Source organism: Scyliorhinus torazame, chromosome 16, assembly GCF_047496885.1.
Source record: "Scyliorhinus torazame isolate Kashiwa2021f chromosome 16, sScyTor2.1, whole genome shotgun sequence".
Classification (NCBI taxonomy): domain Eukaryota; kingdom Metazoa; phylum Chordata; class Chondrichthyes; order Carcharhiniformes; family Scyliorhinidae; genus Scyliorhinus; species Scyliorhinus torazame.
The window spans coordinates 129,070,061-129,089,972 of record NC_092722.1 but is presented as its reverse complement, the minus strand read 5'-3'; the positions used below and the strand labels follow the sequence as shown (position 1 = coordinate 129,089,972).

At 45.1% G+C, this 19,912-nt stretch overlaps 1 protein-coding gene and 1 long non-coding RNA gene across 2 annotated transcripts in view; one reads left to right on the top strand and one right to left on the bottom strand.

Moving 5' to 3' along the window:
* Positions 1-14,922, bottom strand: part of noc3l (NOC3-like DNA replication regulator) — a 53,776-nt gene extending 38,854 nt beyond the window's left edge. Inside the window, exons 1-4 of the mRNA XM_072479045.1 lie at positions 14,761-14,922; positions 5,253-5,460; positions 3,820-3,943; positions 413-570 (exon numbers count right to left, since the gene is read on the bottom strand). Of these exons, the coding sequence (XP_072335146.1) occupies positions 413-570; positions 3,820-3,943; positions 5,253-5,460; positions 14,761-14,769 (499 nt within the window). The 5' untranslated portion in view covers positions 14,770-14,922. The remainder of the gene's footprint in view (positions 1-412; positions 571-3,819; positions 3,944-5,252; positions 5,461-14,760) is intronic.
* A 68-nt stretch (positions 14,923-14,990) lies between these two features.
* Positions 14,991-16,686, top strand: LOC140393065 (uncharacterized). Its single transcript, XR_011935480.1, has 2 exons — positions 14,991-15,246; positions 15,364-16,686. It is a non-coding gene; the product is annotated as an uncharacterized lncRNA (long non-coding RNA).
* Positions 16,687-19,912: the final 3,226 nt, after the last annotated feature.

Here is a 19,912-nt window from a genome sequence, read left to right as displayed (position 1 = left end):
AATCTATATAAATGTTATTTCAAACTTAGTATTTTTTACATTACCAACATAAATTCAATTTATAATCAAAACACGAATCACTAAGAAAGCATTTTTTTCCATTGTTAATCCAGCTGGTAGTCCTAAGCTAAAGTAGGTTTTACGAGATACTCCCTTACAATATCATCACAACTAATGGACTTTTCTCCATTAATTTGAAGAACATTATGTATCAACTAAACTGCATCATACAATATCAATCTTAATTCCTTTGTGAAGTATTATTTATCATTTGGGTATTGGGGATCAACAGTTAGACGTGAGTTATAGTCACCAGTGATCATTACATTTAACCTGTGCATTTATTAAAAACAAAATGTAACACTACCAAGTTTGCATTGAAGAAGTACTAATAAAAACAGCATTTTCTTACTTGGCCTCTCTATCGATTGAGGAATTATACCCCGTTTGTCTTTGATAGGCAATAGGTGGATAAGCTCCTTTTCAGGTTCAGTCTGTAAATACCTTGGCACCTTCTCATACTGTTCCACCACATTTTCATTCTTCCGTTTTTTGGCATGGATTGGTTCACTGCAATATCACAAATAATCAGGTTACATCAATCAGGTTAACTGAGGCCCAATATCTAGCGTAGAGAGATCAGCATTTTGTGGAGAAAACACAAAATATCTGAGCTTGCAATAAAAAGTTAAATATTCTAAATATGTCAAGTTAAAGTAATTCCGCAGACAGTGCTCAAGATTAATTTCACAGTGCTTTATATTTAGAAAAACTAAACTTATTAAATTATCCAATGTAAAATTAACCTCATTAACTACTACTGTGGGGGAAGGTTGAAACTAATTTGGTTGGGAGATGGGCAACTGGATGAAGCATCAGCGAAGAGAAACAAAGTGTAGAGGACTGGGGGGGACAGAAAGCACTAAAGAATTATTCAGAAATAGGAGGGTTCAGAAAAGGGCAAATGTGAAGCAATCCAAGATGGGTTTGCAGTGCAGGTACGTGAATACATGTAGTGTGGTGAATTAGATTAGTGAGCTGCAGACAAACATTGGTCCACAGGACCATGACATAGTGCCAATAAGAGACCAGGCTCAAAGAAGGGGAGGATTTAGAACTTAATATTCCTGGCTACAAGATAGGGAAGGAAAATAATGGAGGGGTCAAGGCAATACTGATCAAAGAAACTATTAGAACACAAGAAAGATGTAGCCAAAGGCAAGATATATTTGGTCGGAACTAAGGAATAATAAAGGCATATAGTACTGTTTGAGCATCCTTTATCCTTCCGTTTCATTTTTCTGTTTTTTGGCATGGATAGGTTCACTGCAATATCACAAATAATTACATCAATCAGGCTTTTCACAGTAACTTCATTGAAGCCTACTTGTGACAATAAGCTATTATTAACTGAGGCCCAATATTTAGCGTAGAGAGGTCAGCATTTTGTGGAGAAAACACAAAAGCACTCGGGGCAAATAATTTTGTTTTTGGATATCACATACAAATTTACATTTCAATAGCCCAAGCCGAGGCTAGCTATTGTCTAAAGTGAATAAAATGGCTAGAAAAGTAAGATGCATCAATGAATAATAGGCAGGTACCTGAGAAAATGTCTCTGCCCAAACCAAAGGTCAATGAGGTTCAAAAAGGTATGAAATGAAAAAATGAAATGAAAATCGCTTATTGTCACAAATAAGCTTCAAATGAAGTTACTGTGAAAAGCCCCTAGTCGCCACATTCAGGCGCCTGTTCGGGGAGGCTGGTACGGGAATTGAACCCGCGGTGCTGGCCTGCCTGGGTCTGCTTTAAAAGCCAGCTATTTAGCCCTGTGGTAAACCAGCCCCCGAGGAAGGAGGTATGAGGAAGGAGTTACACTCCGAAAGCTAGTGATTTAAAACAAACCTGTTGGACCAACCTGGTGTAAGAGTTCTTACAACACCTTTGAGGATCTTATATACTTCAATAAAGTTACACCCGCAATCTTCTAATCTACAGTGGAAACAAGCCCAGTCAATCCAACCTTTTCTCCTACAACAACCCGCTCATTCCAAGAATCAATCTAGTAAATTTCCTCTTAAATGCTTCCAATGTATTTACATCCTCTTTAAAAGGAGGCCAAAACTACGCACAATATTCAAGGTGTGGTCTCCCCAACACCCTGTATAACTGAAGCATATCATACTTTTATGTTTAATTCCTCTCATAAAAGATAGAATTTCATTAGCCTTCTTAACTACATGCTGTACCTGCATACTAACTTTTTGTGACTCATGCACTGGAACACCTAGATTCCTCTGTCCCTTGGAATTCTGCAGCTGTTCTCCGTTTAGGAAATACTCTATTTTATTCTTCCTACTAAAGTGAACAACTTCATATTTTTACACATTATACTCCATCTGCCAGGTTGTTGCCCACTCATTTAACCCATCTATATGCATCTGCAAACACCTAGTCATTTGCATAACATACTTTCCAACTTACATTGGTGTCATCTACAAATTTAGCTACCATGCCATCACTCCCCCTCATCAACATCATTGATATAAATTGTAAAAGTCTAAGGCTTCAGCACAGACTGCTGCATGACTCCACTGGTCACATCCTGCCAATCAGAAAAATACCTATTTATGCACATTCTCTGCTTTCTGCCAGCCAGCCAATCTTCTATCTGACATCATGAACTTTTATTTTCTGCAATTATCTTTTATGTGGCACCTTATCAAATGCCTTCTGGAAATCCAAGTAGATTATGTCTACAGGCCCCCCTTTATTTACAGTACGTTACTCCACCAAAAAACTCCCAATAAATTGGTTCAACGTGTTTTCTCTTTCACAAAACTATGTTGACTCTTCCCGAATACCTTGAGTTTTCTAACCTCCTTAATGATCGATTTCCTTAGGTAAGGAGACCAAAACTGCACACAATACTGGTGCAGTCTCACCTAAGCTCTATATAATTGCAGTAAGGCATATTTATTCATACATTCAAAGCCCTTTGCAATAAAGGTCATTTGCCTTCTGAATTGCTTACTATACCTACATGTTAGCTTTCAGTGACTCAAGTCCCTTTAAATTTCAAACACTTCCCAGCCTCTTACCATCTAAGAAATACTTTGTTTTTTCCTACCAAAGTAGATAACCTCACATTTCTCCACATTTTCCATCTGTCAAATTTTAGCCGCTTGTCTAGCCTCTCCAAAATCCCTTGAAGCATCTTTTTTGCATGCTCCTCACAACTTCCACCTAGTTGTTTTATCTGCAAACTTGAAACTCTAAATAAAACACATCCACCTGTTCCCCCTTATCGATTCTGCTCGTTCCATCCTCAAAAACAGGTTTGTTAAACATACTTTCTCTTTTATAAATCCATGTTAACTTTACCCAATCAGACCATTATTTATTATAGATTCTAGCATTTTCCTACTACTGATGTTGGGCTAATTCTGTTTGCAAAGGTATAGAAATTTTGAAAGTGCTTCCTAGGCTATGTGAGGAAAAGAGGAAAGTCAACTGAGCACATGATACTTTCCAGTGTTGCTCAAGTACACAATGTCAGATATATAAAAAGAACAATTTATGGAATGCATAAAATATTCCAATTTCCTGATAAAGACTTGAAAAATAGAGTAAAAATACAACAGTGCTTCTCCATTTCAAGCAGGACTAGCAGCTTATTAGCACTCAAAAACCTTCTGGTGTATATGTTCAGTTTACTTTAATGACCATTTCATGATACAATAGTAGCTCATACAATTGCCTCTGAAATATAGTGAATCAGTACAATAAATGGTGAAAAATTAAACTGTAAAATCTTACCTTGAATGAAGATTCCTGCTGAGAAACAATGCCCTCTGACCCATGCTTTGCATATACTCTAAGTCATCATCCTCAAGCATATCCAAAGGAAGAACATCCTCTTCCATTTCGTCCTCTTCTTCATCTATTTATGTAAGTGGACAACACAGGTTCATAATTTGCAGTGATACAAGATAGTTTTTGCAGAAACTATGCATACAAGACAATGCCATGCATTCTGTAGAAATAATAGTGAGGTTAACAGCACTCGCCATTATGGGTTAAATCACACAGCAAGTTCCAAAGTCTGCACATATGCAGTTAAATTCAGAAATCCAGATGTTGCTGTCCAATTTATCTTGCTCTTACACAAACTTTGTTTCACCTTGCTGATCGCTTAGATTTCAACTACCCACTAAGCATTCTTAAAAAAAAGGTTAGGGCTCGTAATTCAAATATTAAACAATTTTTTAAAGCATGGTTGGTCTTGATAACTGCCAGACCACCTCTCTGCAATGAAAATTTATGATTTTTAACATCTGTAGTCATGTTCCTTCAGAATTTAATTACCTTTGGATATTCTAAAAAATTAGATAATTTCTTTTTATTTCTTTGTCTCTCTCTTAATTGCATTTTCCCTCCCTCCATTTGCCTTCAGGACGTTATTTACAAGAAATTAAATATTTAAATTTTTACTTCCGGATTTAGATTCTGTCTCAGTGAGGATTCTTCAATCCTACTGAAGAGTCATGCGGTTGCTTACTCTGATCCTACATGCCACAGATCCCATATAGTGGGCACATGCTGGATCAGATGCCCAATGATAATAAGCTGCCACTAAAAAAGGCCAATAAAAAACGCTAACATTATATTCTGTTATGTCTTAGGATGCAAAATTATAATTTAAAGTCTCTTCACCAAACTCATTGTTAAATTATTTTAAACTTTCGTAGAACTAGAAACCTATGAAACCTAGAAAACTAGAAACAATGCCAAATTGCAGTATTTAAAAAAAAAAAACATCCATTGACTCCTTCTCATACAAATGAATTTGCATAATTCAATTTATACTAAATAGGTGTTCTGCACTTTTACTTTGTGATAAAGAAAAAATGAGAACAGGACTGTCATTACACCAAAGTACAATATTGTTGTGACTACTAACCAAATAACTAAAGCATGGATTAATTTGAACTGAAGCCGCAAGTGAGTGAAATTAACAAATTTAAACAAACATACCTATTTGATTGACATGATCAAAGATAAGGGTCATTCCATACATGCTTTTTTTACATGAATGGAATTATGGAATATAATCTCCAGGTCTGCAGTAAAATCCTGTTATACCATTAATAACATTGAAATGTGACTTATTCAGCCACTATAATCCATGGTCCTGCCTATACATTGTGCTACATTGAGATCATAAGTCAACATGGGACAATGGAACTTGCCTCGTCTTTTCCTTTTCACTTGATCTAATGGTGTTCCCGTTTTGGCTGAAACATCTCGAGCAGCTTGTCGAATCTGTTTCTGTTCTTTCTTGTATTTCTTTGCCACACTTTGCTGCTTATATTGCTTATTCTTCAATTTATTTGCAAGCTTTACACTGCTAGTTTTCAGCAGCTTACGAAAATTGGGAACTCGCTTTGTGTTTTTCCTCTGCAACAGAAGACAGATGTTAACTTTCAAGATTAAAAATGAGACATACAGACGGATGTTTCAGCAAGTTTCTTCACTCAATCTTAGAGAACAGGAAGGTTATTATTTTGCAATTACTTTATCACAACTGATATAATAGGGATATTACAACTTCTCTCAAGTGCCTGATGTACAGAGGGAAAAGGGAACAAATTTCATGTATCTAATCACTATTCAGTGAATCCTATAGGGTGTTGTGTGAGAATCAGATTAAGTTTAGTTGTGGTGCTTGCTGAGGTCATAGTTGCCAACATTACCAATGGTCCACATGTGAATCATGCGAGTAATCTTACTTGGAACGTGGTAGAACAGCAACTTGGAACTCTGCTAAGCAAAGATTCAAAAACTTCAGTCAAGGAAGGGGTGGAAAACACTTGCAAAATATTGACAGGTTACAATGGCCACTATGAGGGCACCATGGTGGCGCAGTGGGTTAGCCCTGCTCTCTCACGGCGTCAAGGTCCCAGGTTCGATCCCGGCTCTGGGTCACTGTCCGTGTGGAGTTTGCACATTCTCCCAGTGTGTGTGTGGGTTTCGCCCCCACAACCCAAAGATGGTCAGGGTAGGTGGATTGGCCATGCAAAATTGCCCCTTTATTGGAAAAAATGAATTGGGTGCTCTAAATTTCTAAAAAAATAAAATAAAATAAAAATAATGGCCACTATAAATAAATGCAAGCTATACATTAGCACTAATACAGCTTTAATCACCCTTTCTACCATATGTTGAAATATTTGATCAATATATATATTAGAAATGTAATATTGCTCGAGAGGCATACCAAGATGCACAGAATACTGTGAGAGACAGGTAGTAGTAGATAGAAAACAATCAAGGTATTAGGCAGGTTCAGCATAAGGGGGAAAGTAATAGTCTGAATTTGGGGTATTTTGCATATATGTGAATGAGCAGAGTGCGATAAGTAAGATTGGTGAGTTGCAGGTGCAGATAGTCACTTGGAAAAATTACATTGCGACAATAGTGGAGACCTGTTTTTTTCTGGATTACAGTTGAACCATCCAAAGTTTGCAACTAAAATCACATTATCATGTGGTTCCCAGAGCAGAGCAATTAACCCAAGGAAGTTTTAATTTCCCGGGAAATTGCCGTGCAATCCTTACCTGGGAACTTCTGGGGGGCTTCCCCGCACCTCTTTGGGGTACCTACAAGATACAATGCCCTGGAGCTCGTAGGCTACGGCCCAAACTTGATAACGCACGAGTGGATGAGATAGATCTAACAATATCTAGAGATGAGAGAGTGGAAGGTGTGGAAGCACTGGCCATTATTTTCCAATGTTCCTTCGGCTCAGGGGTGCTGCCAGAGGATTTGGATAATTTCAAATGTTATACCCATGTGTTTAAAAAGATGTAAAAAATGAGTCGAGCACGCTAGCAAGTTTAACTTTGGTGGTGGAATCTTCTAGAAATAATAAAGCTTTAAAGAAAGCTAGCATGATTTGTTACGGACAAATCTTGGTCAAAACTTTAACATCGAGAGATATTGACAGGATGGATGTGGAGAGGATGTTTCCTCCTGTTGGAGAATCTAGAACCAGAAGTCACGGTTTAAAAATACGAGGTTGCACATTCACAAACAAGAGATAAGGAGAATTTTTTTCTCTGAGGATTGAGTCTCTGCAACTTTCTTCCTCAAAAGGCAGTGAACGCAGAGTTTTTGAATATTTTAAAGACAGAACTAGAAAGACTCTTGATCAACAAGGAGGTGGAAGATTATAAGGGGTAGGCCGGAGTGTGGGGTTGAAGTTACAATCCTCCGAGAAAAACAATGCTCTTTCAAATAATCAGCACAAGAATTCCGGTGGCAGCCATGAAGTGAGTGGTTGCACACTTGGCAGCTCCCGTTCGAGGCATTTGTTTTGGTCCTTTCCCTGTTTGCCGGGCGGATGTTTTAGTGGAAAAAGGTGCAGAGGTGGTGAAGGAAAGTTAAGCTCTACTGGTGGTGTTGGTGGATGGACCCATGGACCAGAAGTGGGTCGAGAAGGAGCTGTTGGAGCAAGAAATTTGTTGTGCGCCACAGGTGAAGATGGCGAGGGTAAAGGGTCGGCCCTACCAGTCCAATGGTCTGCGGAGCAGCCGGTGGACTTCTTAAATGATAAGTTCAGCCAGCAGAGGAGGGAAATCCAACAGGGCCTGGCTAAGGTGGTAGAGCCGCTAAAAGCAGGGATCGATCGGGTGGGGCAGAGGCTGAAGACCCCGGGCTGGGCGATCCAGTTAGTGGAGGAGGCGTTGGGGAAGCACGAGGAGCAGCTTACCTCATTGGCGGCTGAGATCAGGGTGATGCGGGAGACCCAGAAGTGGCTAAAGGAGAAAGTGGAGGATCTGGCGAACCGCCCCCGGAGACAAAACGTGAGAATTGTTGGGATGCCAGACGGCATCGAGGGAGCAGATTGCTGGATCATATGTAGCCAAGATGCTGGATCAGCTAATGGGGGAGGGTGCCTTCAACCAGCCCCTGGAAATCGACCAGGTGCACAGGGCGCTGACGAGGAAAGCGCAGGCGAACGAGCTGTCAAGGGCGATGGTGATGCGGTTCCACCGATTCCTCGACATGGAGAAGATTTTGCGGTGGACCAGGCAGACGAGGAGATGTACCTGAGAAGGTAATGAGCTCCGGGTGTACCAGGACCAGGGAGCGGAAGGCGAAGAGAGCCGGGTTCAACTTTGGGATGCTTTGCCTGGCACACCTCTAGGTGACTTACAATGCCCGAGAGCATTATTTTGGGACACCAGAGGAGGCAATGGAGTTTGTAAGAGACAATGAACTGGCAGAAGGGGGAGAACAGTGAACTCTGCAGGAAGTGTGAGAAGATGTTGGTTCTCTCTGCTTTTTCGCTTTTGGGTTGTGGGTTAAGGGAGAACCTCTCTCTGAGATATTTTTGTGGGGCTCTGTGGCGGGATGTTTGGGGAATGTTGAGGGTGAGTGCACCTATTTCTAATTTCTTTGTTGTTTGCACTATGGAGGTGTGTGAGCGAGGGTGGGTGTGGGAATTATCAGTCTGGGGGGGGGGGGCCGTGAAGGAATTCTCGTACTTCTCCCACGTGCACAGGGTGTACTTGCGGATCGATTATTTTGTGGTGGACAAGACGCTGCTGGCGGGAGTGGCTCACTCGGGATATTCAGCGATTGTGGCCTCTGACCACGCGCCACACTGGGTGGACTTGCAAGTGGACTGGCCTCCGTAGTGGAGGCTGGACGTGGGTTTGCTAGCGGATGAGGTGGTGTGTGAGCGGGTGAGGGCCGCCATCCGGGGGCATGTGGAACTGAACGTCAGGGGTGAGGTCTCAGCCACCACGCTATGGGAGGCGCTTAAGGCAGTGATCAGGGGATAGTGGGAGGCGCTTAAGGCAGTGATCAGGGGATAGCGTATATCGATTTGGGCACATAGGGACAAGGCGGAACGGGCAGAGATGGCTAGACTGGTGGACGGGATTCTGCGGGTGGATAGGAGGTACTCGGAGGCCCTGGAGGTAGGGTTGTTGAAGGAGCGGCAGAAACTCCAGATGAAGTTTGGGTTGTTGCCTACGGGGAGGGGAGGGGAGGCAGTGAACGACTTGGGGGGGGGGGGGGGGGGAAAGAGGGCAGCACGGTGGCTCAGTGGGTTAGCACTGCGGCCTCACGGCGCCGAGGTCCAGGGTCGATGCCGGCTCTGGGTCACTGTCCGTGTGGAGTTTGCACATTCACCCCGTGTTTGCGTGGGTTTCGCCCCCACAACCCAAAAATGTGCAAGCTAGGTGGATTGGCCACGCTAAATTGCCCCTTAATTGGAAAAAATGAATTGGGTACTCTAAATTAAAAAAACAAAAAGAGTATGGGGGGGGGAAGGCAAGTAGGATGCCGGCTCATCAGCTTAGGAAGCAGGAGGCAGCGAGGGAGATCGGAAGGGTGAAGGAGAGATGGGGAAGGGTGGGGGTGAATGGGGTTTTTGATTTTTATAAGAGGCTCTGCGAATCGGAGCCCCCGACCTTGATGGGCGTGGGGGGATACCTGCATGAGCTGGAGTTCTCCAAGGTGGAGGACCACCTGGTGGAGGGGCTGGGGCCCCCACTGGACTGGTGGTGGTGATGGAGGGTATGGGGGCGATGCAGGCAGGGAAGGCCCCAGGGTTCCCTGTAGAATTTTATAAGAAGTTTTCCAGGGACCTGGGGCCCCTGCTCGCAAGGGCATATAAGGAGGCAAGGGATAACGGGGAACTTGTCCCTACATTACAGCAGACTTCCATATCCTTAATATTGATGAAGGATAAGGACCCGGAGCCTATTGCCCGATACGTTGCTAAATGTGGACGCCAAATTATTGGCAAAGATCTTGGCCTCGTGAACTGTGTGTAGGGGGCGATAGACCAAACAGGGTTTGTAAAGGGGAGGGATCTGTCGGCGAATGTTAGGCGATTATTAAATGTGATAATGATGCCCCCGGATGGGACAAGATGTAGAGGTGGCAGGGGCTATGGAAGCGGCAAAGGCGTTCGATTGCATGGACTTGGAGTATTTGTGGTGGGACAGTTTGGGTACAGGCAGGGGTTTGTGGACTGGGTCAGTTTGTTGTAAAGGGCGCCGGTAGCAGGTGTACGGATAAATCGGGTGAGATTCAGGTACTTCGCGTTACACTCTGAGACAAGGCAGGGGTGCTTACTCTCGCCATTGCTTTTTGCCTTGGCAATAGAGCCACTGGCTATGGCTCTTAGAGCGTCAAGGAGTTGGAGAGGGTTAGTGCAGGGGATGGTGGAGCACAGAGTCTTGCTACACGCAGACAATCCATTGCCTTATATTTCTGACCCACTGGGAGACATTGGAGGAATTATGAATATCATAGAGGAGTTTGGCCAGTTCTCCAGATGTAAGTTAAACATGGGGATAAGTGATGTCTTCCCGATCGAGGCCAGGGGGCAGGACAGGAAGTTGAGCGAGCTGCCGTTTAAGATAGTGAGGGTGAACTTTAGATATCTGGGCATCCAGGTGGCACGGGGATGGGAACGACTTCATAAATTGAATCTGGCACGGTTGGTGGAACAGACGAGGGGGAATTTGAAGAGGTGGATTGGGCTCCCGCTTTCACTCGCCGGGCAGGTGCAGACAGTGAAAATGCCAGTACTCCCGAGGCTCTTAATTGTTTTCAGAATCATAGAATTTACAGTGCAGAAGGAGGCCAATCGGACCATCGAGTCTGCACCGGCCCTCGGAAAGATCATCCCACTGAAGCCCACATCTTCACCATGTCCCCGTAACCCAGCCTAACCCTTTTGGACATTAAGGAGTCATGTGAGAGTACCTTTAAGAAATGGGTGTTTATAAATGGGTGTGTATATAAGTATCTGTAGTGAGAGTACATTTAAGAAAAGGGTGTTTACTACTGCAGTGATGTCAGAGAGTGGGTGGAGCTGGGCTGTCCGTCAGCTTTTTACTTTTGTTTTCGGCTGTTTGCTGCAGGGTGTGCTTTAGTTTCGTTTTCAGTGTTGGAGCTGAAGTCAGACAGAGCAGGTGTACTGTTGATCTCTCTGCCATGAAAAGACTATCTCTTGATCATTTGGTGAATTCAGAATTATAAATGTTCTCAGTAGTGAATGTAAGCCTGATGTCTTTCTGTACAAAGGTGTTTTTAAGTCTTATGGGTGTTAAAAGGAAAGCTTAAAGGATTACTTAGTGTTGTTGTCTTTGGGGGTTGTATTTGAATTGATGGTTGCTAAGACGTTCGCTGTATGTTTTAAAAAGGTTAACTTGAGTTCATAGAATAAACATTGTTTTGTTTTAAAAAAATACTTTTCCATTTCTGCTGTACAACACCTGAAGAGTGGGCCGTATGCTCCCCATACACAATCTTTTAAAAGTTGTGGGTCAGGTGAACTCCATGATACACTTTGGGGTTCTCCAAACCCTGGCCCATAACAAAGGGCAATTTAGCATGGCCAATCCATCTAACCTACACATTTTTGGATTGTGGGAGGAAACCGGAGCACCCGGCGGAAACCTACGCAGACACGGGGAGAACGTGCAGACTCCGCACAGTGACACAAACCGGGAATCAAACCGGGGACCCTGGAGCTGTGAAGCAACCGTGCTAACCACGTGCCGCCCACTCCCGATCTTCATCCAAAATCTTTTTTCAGGAAAGTCAATGCTTTGATCTTGGGGTTTGTGTGGGCAGGGAAGTCCCCGCAGGTAAAGAACGTGCTGTCGGAACGGGGACGGGTCTGGCCATGCCAAATATGATGAATTATAATATAGCCATGGTTAGGAAGTGGGTGGTGAGGGAGCAGTCGGCGTGGGAGTGGATGGAGGCGGCCTCTTGCAGAGGCACGAGTTTAGGGGCACTGTTGATGGCGCCTCTGCCCTTCTCGCAGGCCAAGTACTCCACAAGCCATGGTGGTGGAGGCCCTGAGGGTGTGGGGGCAGTGTGGCAGCATTTCAGGTTGGAAGGTGCCTCAGTGTCGGCACCGATTTGCGGGAATCGTAGATTTTCACCGGAGGGGTGGGGGTTGGACACGGGGTTTCGGGGGTGGTAGCAGGCAGGGTCGGGCGGTTTGGAGACCTGTTTGTGGGGGGGCAGCTTTTCGAGTTTAGAGGAATTGGAGGACGAATATGAGCTGCCCAGCGGGAATGGGTTTCAATATTCACAAGTGCAGGATTATTTGAGGAAGCAAGTGCCGTCCTTTCCCGATTTGCCGCCCCTGGGGCTACAGGATACGGTGTATCAAATGCAGGAGTGGGTGAGGATAAGGTGTACGACATTTACAAGGAGCTAATGGACTGGGAGGGATCCCCGAAAGGAGTCAAAAGGAAGTGGGAGGAGCTGGGGTTGTGGGGGAATGGAGGCTGGGTTGTGGGAGGAGGCTCTGAGGAGGATGAATGCATCTTTGTCGTGTTTTAGGCTTAGCCTTATTCAGTTTAAGGTAGTGCATATGATGGTGGCAACAATGAGCAGGTTCTTTGTGAGGGTAGAGAATAGGTCTGGGTGGGGCGCGGAGAAGCCCGCAAACCATGTTCACATGTTTTGGGCATATCCGAAGCTGAAAGGGGTTCTGGCTGGGGTTCGCAGACACAATGTCCAAGATGCTGAAGGTGAAGGTGGCCCCGAGTCCAGAAATGGCGATATTTCGTGTGTCGGAAGCCCAGGAGTCCAGGGGCGAGAGAGGCCTCTCTGATAGCCCGGAGACAGATTTTGTTGGAGTGGAGGGATTCGGAGCCACCAAAACCGGGGATGTGGGTGAGCGAGAAGGGCAGGGAGGTTGGGGTGTTTGGGTAGTTATTTATTTGCTATGAGGTCTTCTGTTTGTTCTTACTCTTGGGTGGTTGTGCTTCATGTATATATAAATGCCTATATAAAAATATTTTAAAAAACAAATAGTCAGCACAGACATGATGGGCCACATTAGCCTCCTTCTATACTGTAACCATTCAATATGAGTCTACGAATCCACTGAGATCCCCACTGAGAGAAATTTGGTTGCACTGAAAGTAGAATTCCCTCCCAGATTCAGCTGGTGAGACCCAGCAACACTGTGCAGTGCAGATGTCAGCACCCAGCTGTGACCATGGCTCACCATCACTACACCCCAAAAATTGCTTAAAGTGACTGCTGCAGAAAGAAAGGCATTGGAAAACCAAATTTAGTAGCCATGATTAATTTTACAACACTAAAAATTTGAACATTGAAATTACGATCACATAAATCATTTTAACTGATATTTAAAGTTTGATAACACCTACTAAAAGGTGGTTAGCTTAACAAAAATATTTTAAACTTTTAAAAGGCGTCATCTTAAATCAATTTTAACCTTCCTGGTGCAAGCATCCTCATTAGATATCTGCCAATTAAGAGGCTCCTCTTCTCTGGAAATATAGTTATAAAAAATGTTTTTACAGTATGGAAAGCAGCCCTTCGGTCCATTGTGTCCACGCCAGCCATTAAGCACCAATATACACGAATTCCATTTTCCAGCACTTGGACCATAATCTTGTATGCTATGGCATTTCAAGTGCTGATTTAAATATTTATTTTTTTAAAAATTCAGAGTCCCCAATTCTTTTTTTCCAATTAAGGGGCATTTTAGCATGGTCAATCCACCTACCCTGCATATCTTTTTGTGTTGTGGGAGTGAGACCCACGCATGACGAGGGGAGAATGTGCAAACTCCACACGGACAGTGACCCGGGGCTGGGTTCGAACCCGGGTCCTCGGCGTCATTCAGCTTAACATTTCTAAATGTTGTGAAGGTTCCCGTCTCCACCAACCTTTCAGGCAGTGAGTTCCAGCTTCCAACCATCCTCTGGGTGAAAAAGATTTTCCTCACATCCCCTCTAGGCAGCACGGCAGCACTGTGGCTTCACAGCGCCAGGGTCCCAGGTTCGATTCCACACTGGGTCACTGTCTGTGCGGAGTCCGCACGTTCTCCCCACGTGCCTGCGTGGGTTTCCTCCGGGTGATCCGGTTTTCTCCCACAGTCCAAAGACATGCAGGTTAGCTGGATTGGCCTTGATAAATTGCCCTTAGTGACCAAAAAGGTTAGGGGGGGGGGGCAATTGGGATACGGGGACAGGGTGGCAGTGAGGGCTTAAATGGGTCGGTGCAGACTCGATGGACCGAATGGCCTCCTTCTGCGCTGTATGTTCTATGTAAACCTCCTATTAGCTTAAATTCATGCCCTCTGGTTATTGACCCCTCCACTAAAGGGAAAAGTCGCTTCCTCTCTGCCCTATCCATGTCCCTCTTAATACACCGCAACCAGGTCCCTCTCAGCCTTCTTTGCTTTAAGTGGCCTAATCAGCCTTTCTTCATAGCAAAAGCGCTCCCACCCTGGTGAACCTCCTCTGCACCCTCTCTGGTGCAATCGCATCGTTCCTATGGTTATGACAAAGGGTCATGTGGACTCGAAACATTAGCTCTTTTCTCTTCCTACAGATGCTGCCACACCTGCGGAGATTTCCCCGCATTTTCTCTTTGGTTTAAGAGCTTTATACAGCTCCAACATAACCTCCTTGCTTTTATACTCTATACCTCGGCCAATAAAGGCATGTATCATCCATATGCCTTTTTAACCACTTTATCTACCTGTCCTGCTGCACCTCAATGTCCCTCTGACCCTCAGTACTTCCCCCTTGTTAGTCCTCCCAAAATGCAGTGAGCCCTCAGCATTGTTGGCTGGGACAGCGCGCCTTTCAGCCGGAAGACTTTATTTAACCTGCTAGGACAAGTTGCCGCTTCCCGGGCCCGGCTGTCAAAGAGCAGTCGCCGCTCTCTTACCGGCCCCATGATCCACTGACTCTCCTCGCTCGGCGACGCACGGACGGCCGAACTTTTCACCCAGCGGCGACCCGGGCCTCTCGGCTTCCGGAAGATTCTTTCACCCAAACCGGTTGGGAATCGCCGTCACACGTGCCGCCAGCTCCACGGAGACGCCAACAATCACAAGCGCTTCCCAAGAGCGGCGCTCGGCCGAACGTCAGCCGAACGCGCTGGGAGGACCAGAGTCTCTGGTTGGAGGACCGGCGGTCAGCCGCCGCCCCGGGAGGACCAGAATCTAAGGTTGGAGGACCGGCGCCAGCGCTCGCCCGTAGGTGGGGCACTCGCCGCGGCCCTGTCTGAACGGCTTCAAAGCGACCGCAAGAAGGAGCTGCCAGCAGGCGGAGACAAAACAGGCTCGAGCCGCCAAGAAACAACCGGCCAACTAACCCCGAGCTTTAAAACTGCCTCAAAAGGTGTTGAGTGAAACTAGCTCCTGCTGCCAGGGTAATTTAGCAGAACCAGAGCTCATGTTAGGTGAAGCTACAATATTTAGAATAAGAGCAAAACAATTTTTTTAAAAATGTTTTCTTCTTTAGTATCGCATCTTTCTCCTCCCCTCAGGATCGGATCTCTGCGGTGGGAATCACACAGCAGAATTTACCCTTTGGCGATGTGATATTTCAGAACAAGGGGTTCTTGCATTTTGCAGTTCGGAGCTGACAATCGCGTCTACTCGAAGGGATTTTTGCACGGAGCAAGAAGATGAGGCTAACAACAAATGTCAAGCGTCCAAACGTTTGCATTTAAGCGTGGACTAAATTGCTGTTAAATATCCTGCTTCCTCACAGGGTGCTGCTGCAGTCCCCTCTGATAAGACTGAAAAGAGTGCAATGGTGTGAACTTCTCTGGCTCGGTGAATTTAATTTTACAAAAGTGGACCCTTACCCGAGAAACAATACCGCACAGAAGGTGGGCATTATGCCGATCTTGTCCATACCAACCCAAAACCACCCAGGTGCCCTTTCTAATCCCATCTTCCTGCACACAGGCCATAGCCCTGCAGTTTACAGCACATCAGGTACCAAATGGGCAGCACGGTAGCACAAGTGGATAGCACTGTGGCTTCACAGCGCCAGGGTCCCAGGTTCGATTCCCCGCTGGGTCACTGTCTGTGCGGAGTCTGCACGTTCTCCCCGTGTGTGCGTGGGTTTCCTCCGGGCGCTCCGGTTTCCTCCCACAGTCCAAAGACGTGCCGGTTAGGTGGATTGGCCGTGATAAATTGCCCTTAGTGGTTAGGAGGGGTTATTGGGATAGGGGGATAGGGTGGAAGTGAGGGCTTAAGTGGGTCGGTGCAGACTCGATGGGCCGAATGGCCTCCTTCTGCACTGTATGTCTATGTCTAAATTCCAGACACCCCCCCCCCCCCCCCTCTGCGTTAAAAAGTTTCTCCTCCTGTCCCCTCTAATGCTTCTGCCACTTAGCTTGCAGCTATGTTTTTTTGAACACTCTGCCAAGGGAAACGGTTCCCCCTGTCTATTCTAATCTTTACCCCTCACAATTTTGTACACCTCAATCATGTCACCCCTCAGCCTTCTCTGTTCCAAGGAAAACAACCCCAAACTCTCCAATCTCTTATTCCTTAAGAAGTTATACGTTTTTCTTGAAAAACGTGCTGGTTTAGCACAGTGGGCTAAATCACTGGCTTGTAATGCAGAACAAGGCCAGCAGCAAGGGTTCAATTCCCATACCGTCCTCCCTGAACAGGCGCTGGAATGTGACTAGGGGCTTTTCACAGTAACTTCATTGAAGCCTACTTGTGACAAGTGAGTATTCTTCTTATTCTTTGTGAACTTGTGAGAATGCACCACTGATTGAAGAGCCAATCTATTTCTTGTCCTGCTCACAGATCCTTCTGCAGACAAATAAACATATCATTTGGACAAAGGTACAAGTCACTGTATATTTTGGACATGAAACTGGCAAACCATGCTAATATTTGAGGTGGTTCATGCAATCTGCAGAAGTGCAGGTGTGAGGGCCATATTGATTCTTACTATTTCTACCTAAAACTGGTAGCAAGTCAGAGTTGGATTAATTTAAACAGGCAAAGTCCTGCATCAAAATCCTGAGAAATGAGAGAAAAACGGTGAATGACCTTCATGAAAGCCAACTTTTTCCTTAGTTCTACTGTAGATTAGTGGGGGAAGGTTTTTGGTCCAAAAGTTCTGCTTACATGGAGCCAGGAGTATAAGTGCTTCTCATATTTCACAGCACTACTCGGAGGCACTGCCTCTGGGCTCCCTTGCATTCTTCTCAACCGTCGCCTTTCAGGATTTCAGTATCAGCAAGGCAGCTGACACAAATTTGATTCTGAATGTCAGTCGAGCTACGGCTGGAGGTTTGACATGCTGGATGCTCAGCTTTGTTGAAATGAGGCTCAAGATCCAATTTTGCAAGACACTTGGGCCCAGAGTTTGGTGTACATTTGAATTTCTTTAGTTTAGCATGCAGTTCAAAGATTCTTCCTCAGAAGGTCAAAGAATGGCCTCCTTCTGTGCTGTAACCATTCAGCTTGGTATGTCTGTGCCAACTCTCTGCAAAAGCAACCTAATGCCTTTTCCCCATAGGCCTACACATTTTTTTGCCTTAATTATCCAATTCTCTTTTGAAGGCCAGAATTGAAACTGCCCCACCACCTTCTCTGCCAGAGCATTATAGAAAATAATTGAGCACAATGGAAAATATGATGGTCCTCATGTCACCGTTGCTTCTTTTGCCTTTTAGCTTGAATTGGTGCCCTCTGGTTCTTGGTCTTCGCATCAGTGGGCACAGTTCCTCCCTATCTACTCTGACCTGACTGCTCAATTTTGAATATCTCTATTGAATCTCCTCTTAATCTTCTCATCTCCAAGGGGCACCATGGTGGTGCAGTCATGTGGAGGACCTGGGTTTGATCCAGCCCCAGGTCACTGTCCGTGTGGAGTTTGCACATTCTCTAGTGTCTGCGTGGGTTCCGTCCCCACAACCCAAACATGCGCAGGATAGGTGGATTGGCCATGCTAAATTGCCCCTTAATTGGAAAAATTATTTTAAAAAAAAATCTTCTCTACCTCAAGTAGAACAGTCCCACCTTCTCCAATCTATTCAGCTGAAGTTTCTCATTCCTGGAAACATTCTCATGAATCTTTTCTGCACACTCTCTTAATGCCATCACATCCTTCCAAAAGTGTGGTACCAGAATTAGGGATATAGGAGGAGTAGGCTAGAGGGCAGCACAGTAGTTAGCACTGCTGCCTCACAGCTCCAGGAACCTGGGTTCAATTCTAGCCTCGGGTGACCGTGTGGAGTTTGCACTTTCTCCCCACGTCTGCGTGGGTTTCCTCCGGGTGCTCTGGTTTCCGCCCACAGTCCCAAGATGTGCAGGTTAGGTGGACTGGCCATGCTAAATTGCACCTTAGTGTCCAAAAGGTTAGGTGGGGTTACTGTGATCGGGCAGAGGCTTAGGCGGGGTTCTCTTTCCAAGGGCTAATGCAGACTCAATGTGCCGAATGGCCTCCTTCTGCACTGTAAATTCTATGATTTAGCTCCTCAAACTTGCCCCACCATTCAACCAGATTATGGCTATTCTCCTACCTCAGTGCAGGAAAATGGCACTAGCCCCTTATCCCTTGATGTCTTTAATATCCAGAAATCTATCAAAATACTCAATGACTGAATATACTCTTGAGCCTCGAAAGCCACTGGGGGAGAAAATTCAAAAGAATGACCACCCTGAGTGAACAACCTCATCTCAATCCTAGCCAGGAGAAACATCTGTCCTGGCAAGTCCTTTAAGAATTTTGTAAGCTTAAATGAGATCACATTTCATTCATCTAAATACAAGAGAATCTCCTCAAGCTCTCCTTATAGCACAACCCCACGATCCCAGAAATGAGTCTGGCAACATCATTCATTGCACTCCCTCTACGGAAGGATTTCTGAGATGCAGAATCCAAATGCAATGGGCAACCCCATAAGGTCGATGTCCCATTTTGTCACACAATAAGTGCGAACACAGAAATCAAATGTAAACTAGTCTTTTCCAGCTATGATCTATCCATATATTAGGAAGAGGCAGTCACAAATGCGTTCGCCAGTTACACGGTCCCCTCCTATTAACACCTGGCTATGCTATCCTCCTGTGGCCTCTTAACATTAATTCCTGGAAGTAGTACCCACTTGAGGAGTGCGTAATCTGGTAATAATATAACAAGTTATCGGATTTTAAAAAGTCTTACCATTTGTCATTTCAATGGGAGAAATTATGGATCCACCTCTCAACCCCTCCCCTCCCTCTCTCTCTCTCACACACACACACACACCCTTTCTCACTCAAGTGTTTCTCCGAGACTTGACCCCCCCCCCCCCCTCTCCCCCTCCCCCCCCCTCATTTCTCTTACAAGTACCTCTCCAAGGCCTGAACCCTCTCCCTGTTATATTACAAGTGCGCCTCCAAGGCCCAAACCTGGCCCCTGTTCTCTCAAATGCACTTCTCCACAGCCTCTCCCCACTTCTGGCCATTCCTTTTTGCTGCCAGCATCCTTCCCAGAATGAATTTTTGCTGTTGGCTGCAGGCATTTCTGCCCAGCAACAGCGAGATGGAATAAATCAAATGGGCCAATCAGAGCAAAGCCTCTTGAAGCACTGGATCTATGCTCCAAGAGGCCTTGCTCTGATTGGCTTATTTGACTGCTGTATTTAATTTTGAAATTGGTTGGTTGCTCTTTTCCAACTGGCATGTGCCAGTCACGTGGCAGCCGCCAGTTCCGCAGACCCCCTGATGACCCTTCGCGGACCCCAGTTGGGGAATTCCTGTTCTACGGCAAGTATATTCTTCCTTAGGTAAAGAGACCAAAACTGTACACAATACTCCAGGTGCGGTCTCACCAAGGCTCTATATACCTACAGCAAAATCTCTTTATTCCTGAACTCAAATCCTCTTGCAATAAAAGTCAGTTGCTTGTTGTACATGCAGTTTACTTTGTGACTTTTGAACAAGGATACCTAGGTCCCTCATGACATTAACACTTCTCAATCTGTCACTATTTAAGAAATACGCTCCATCTGTTTTTCCTATTAAATATTGAGGTACCCTCAAAAATGATGCTTAGAGATTAAACTGTAAAGAAGG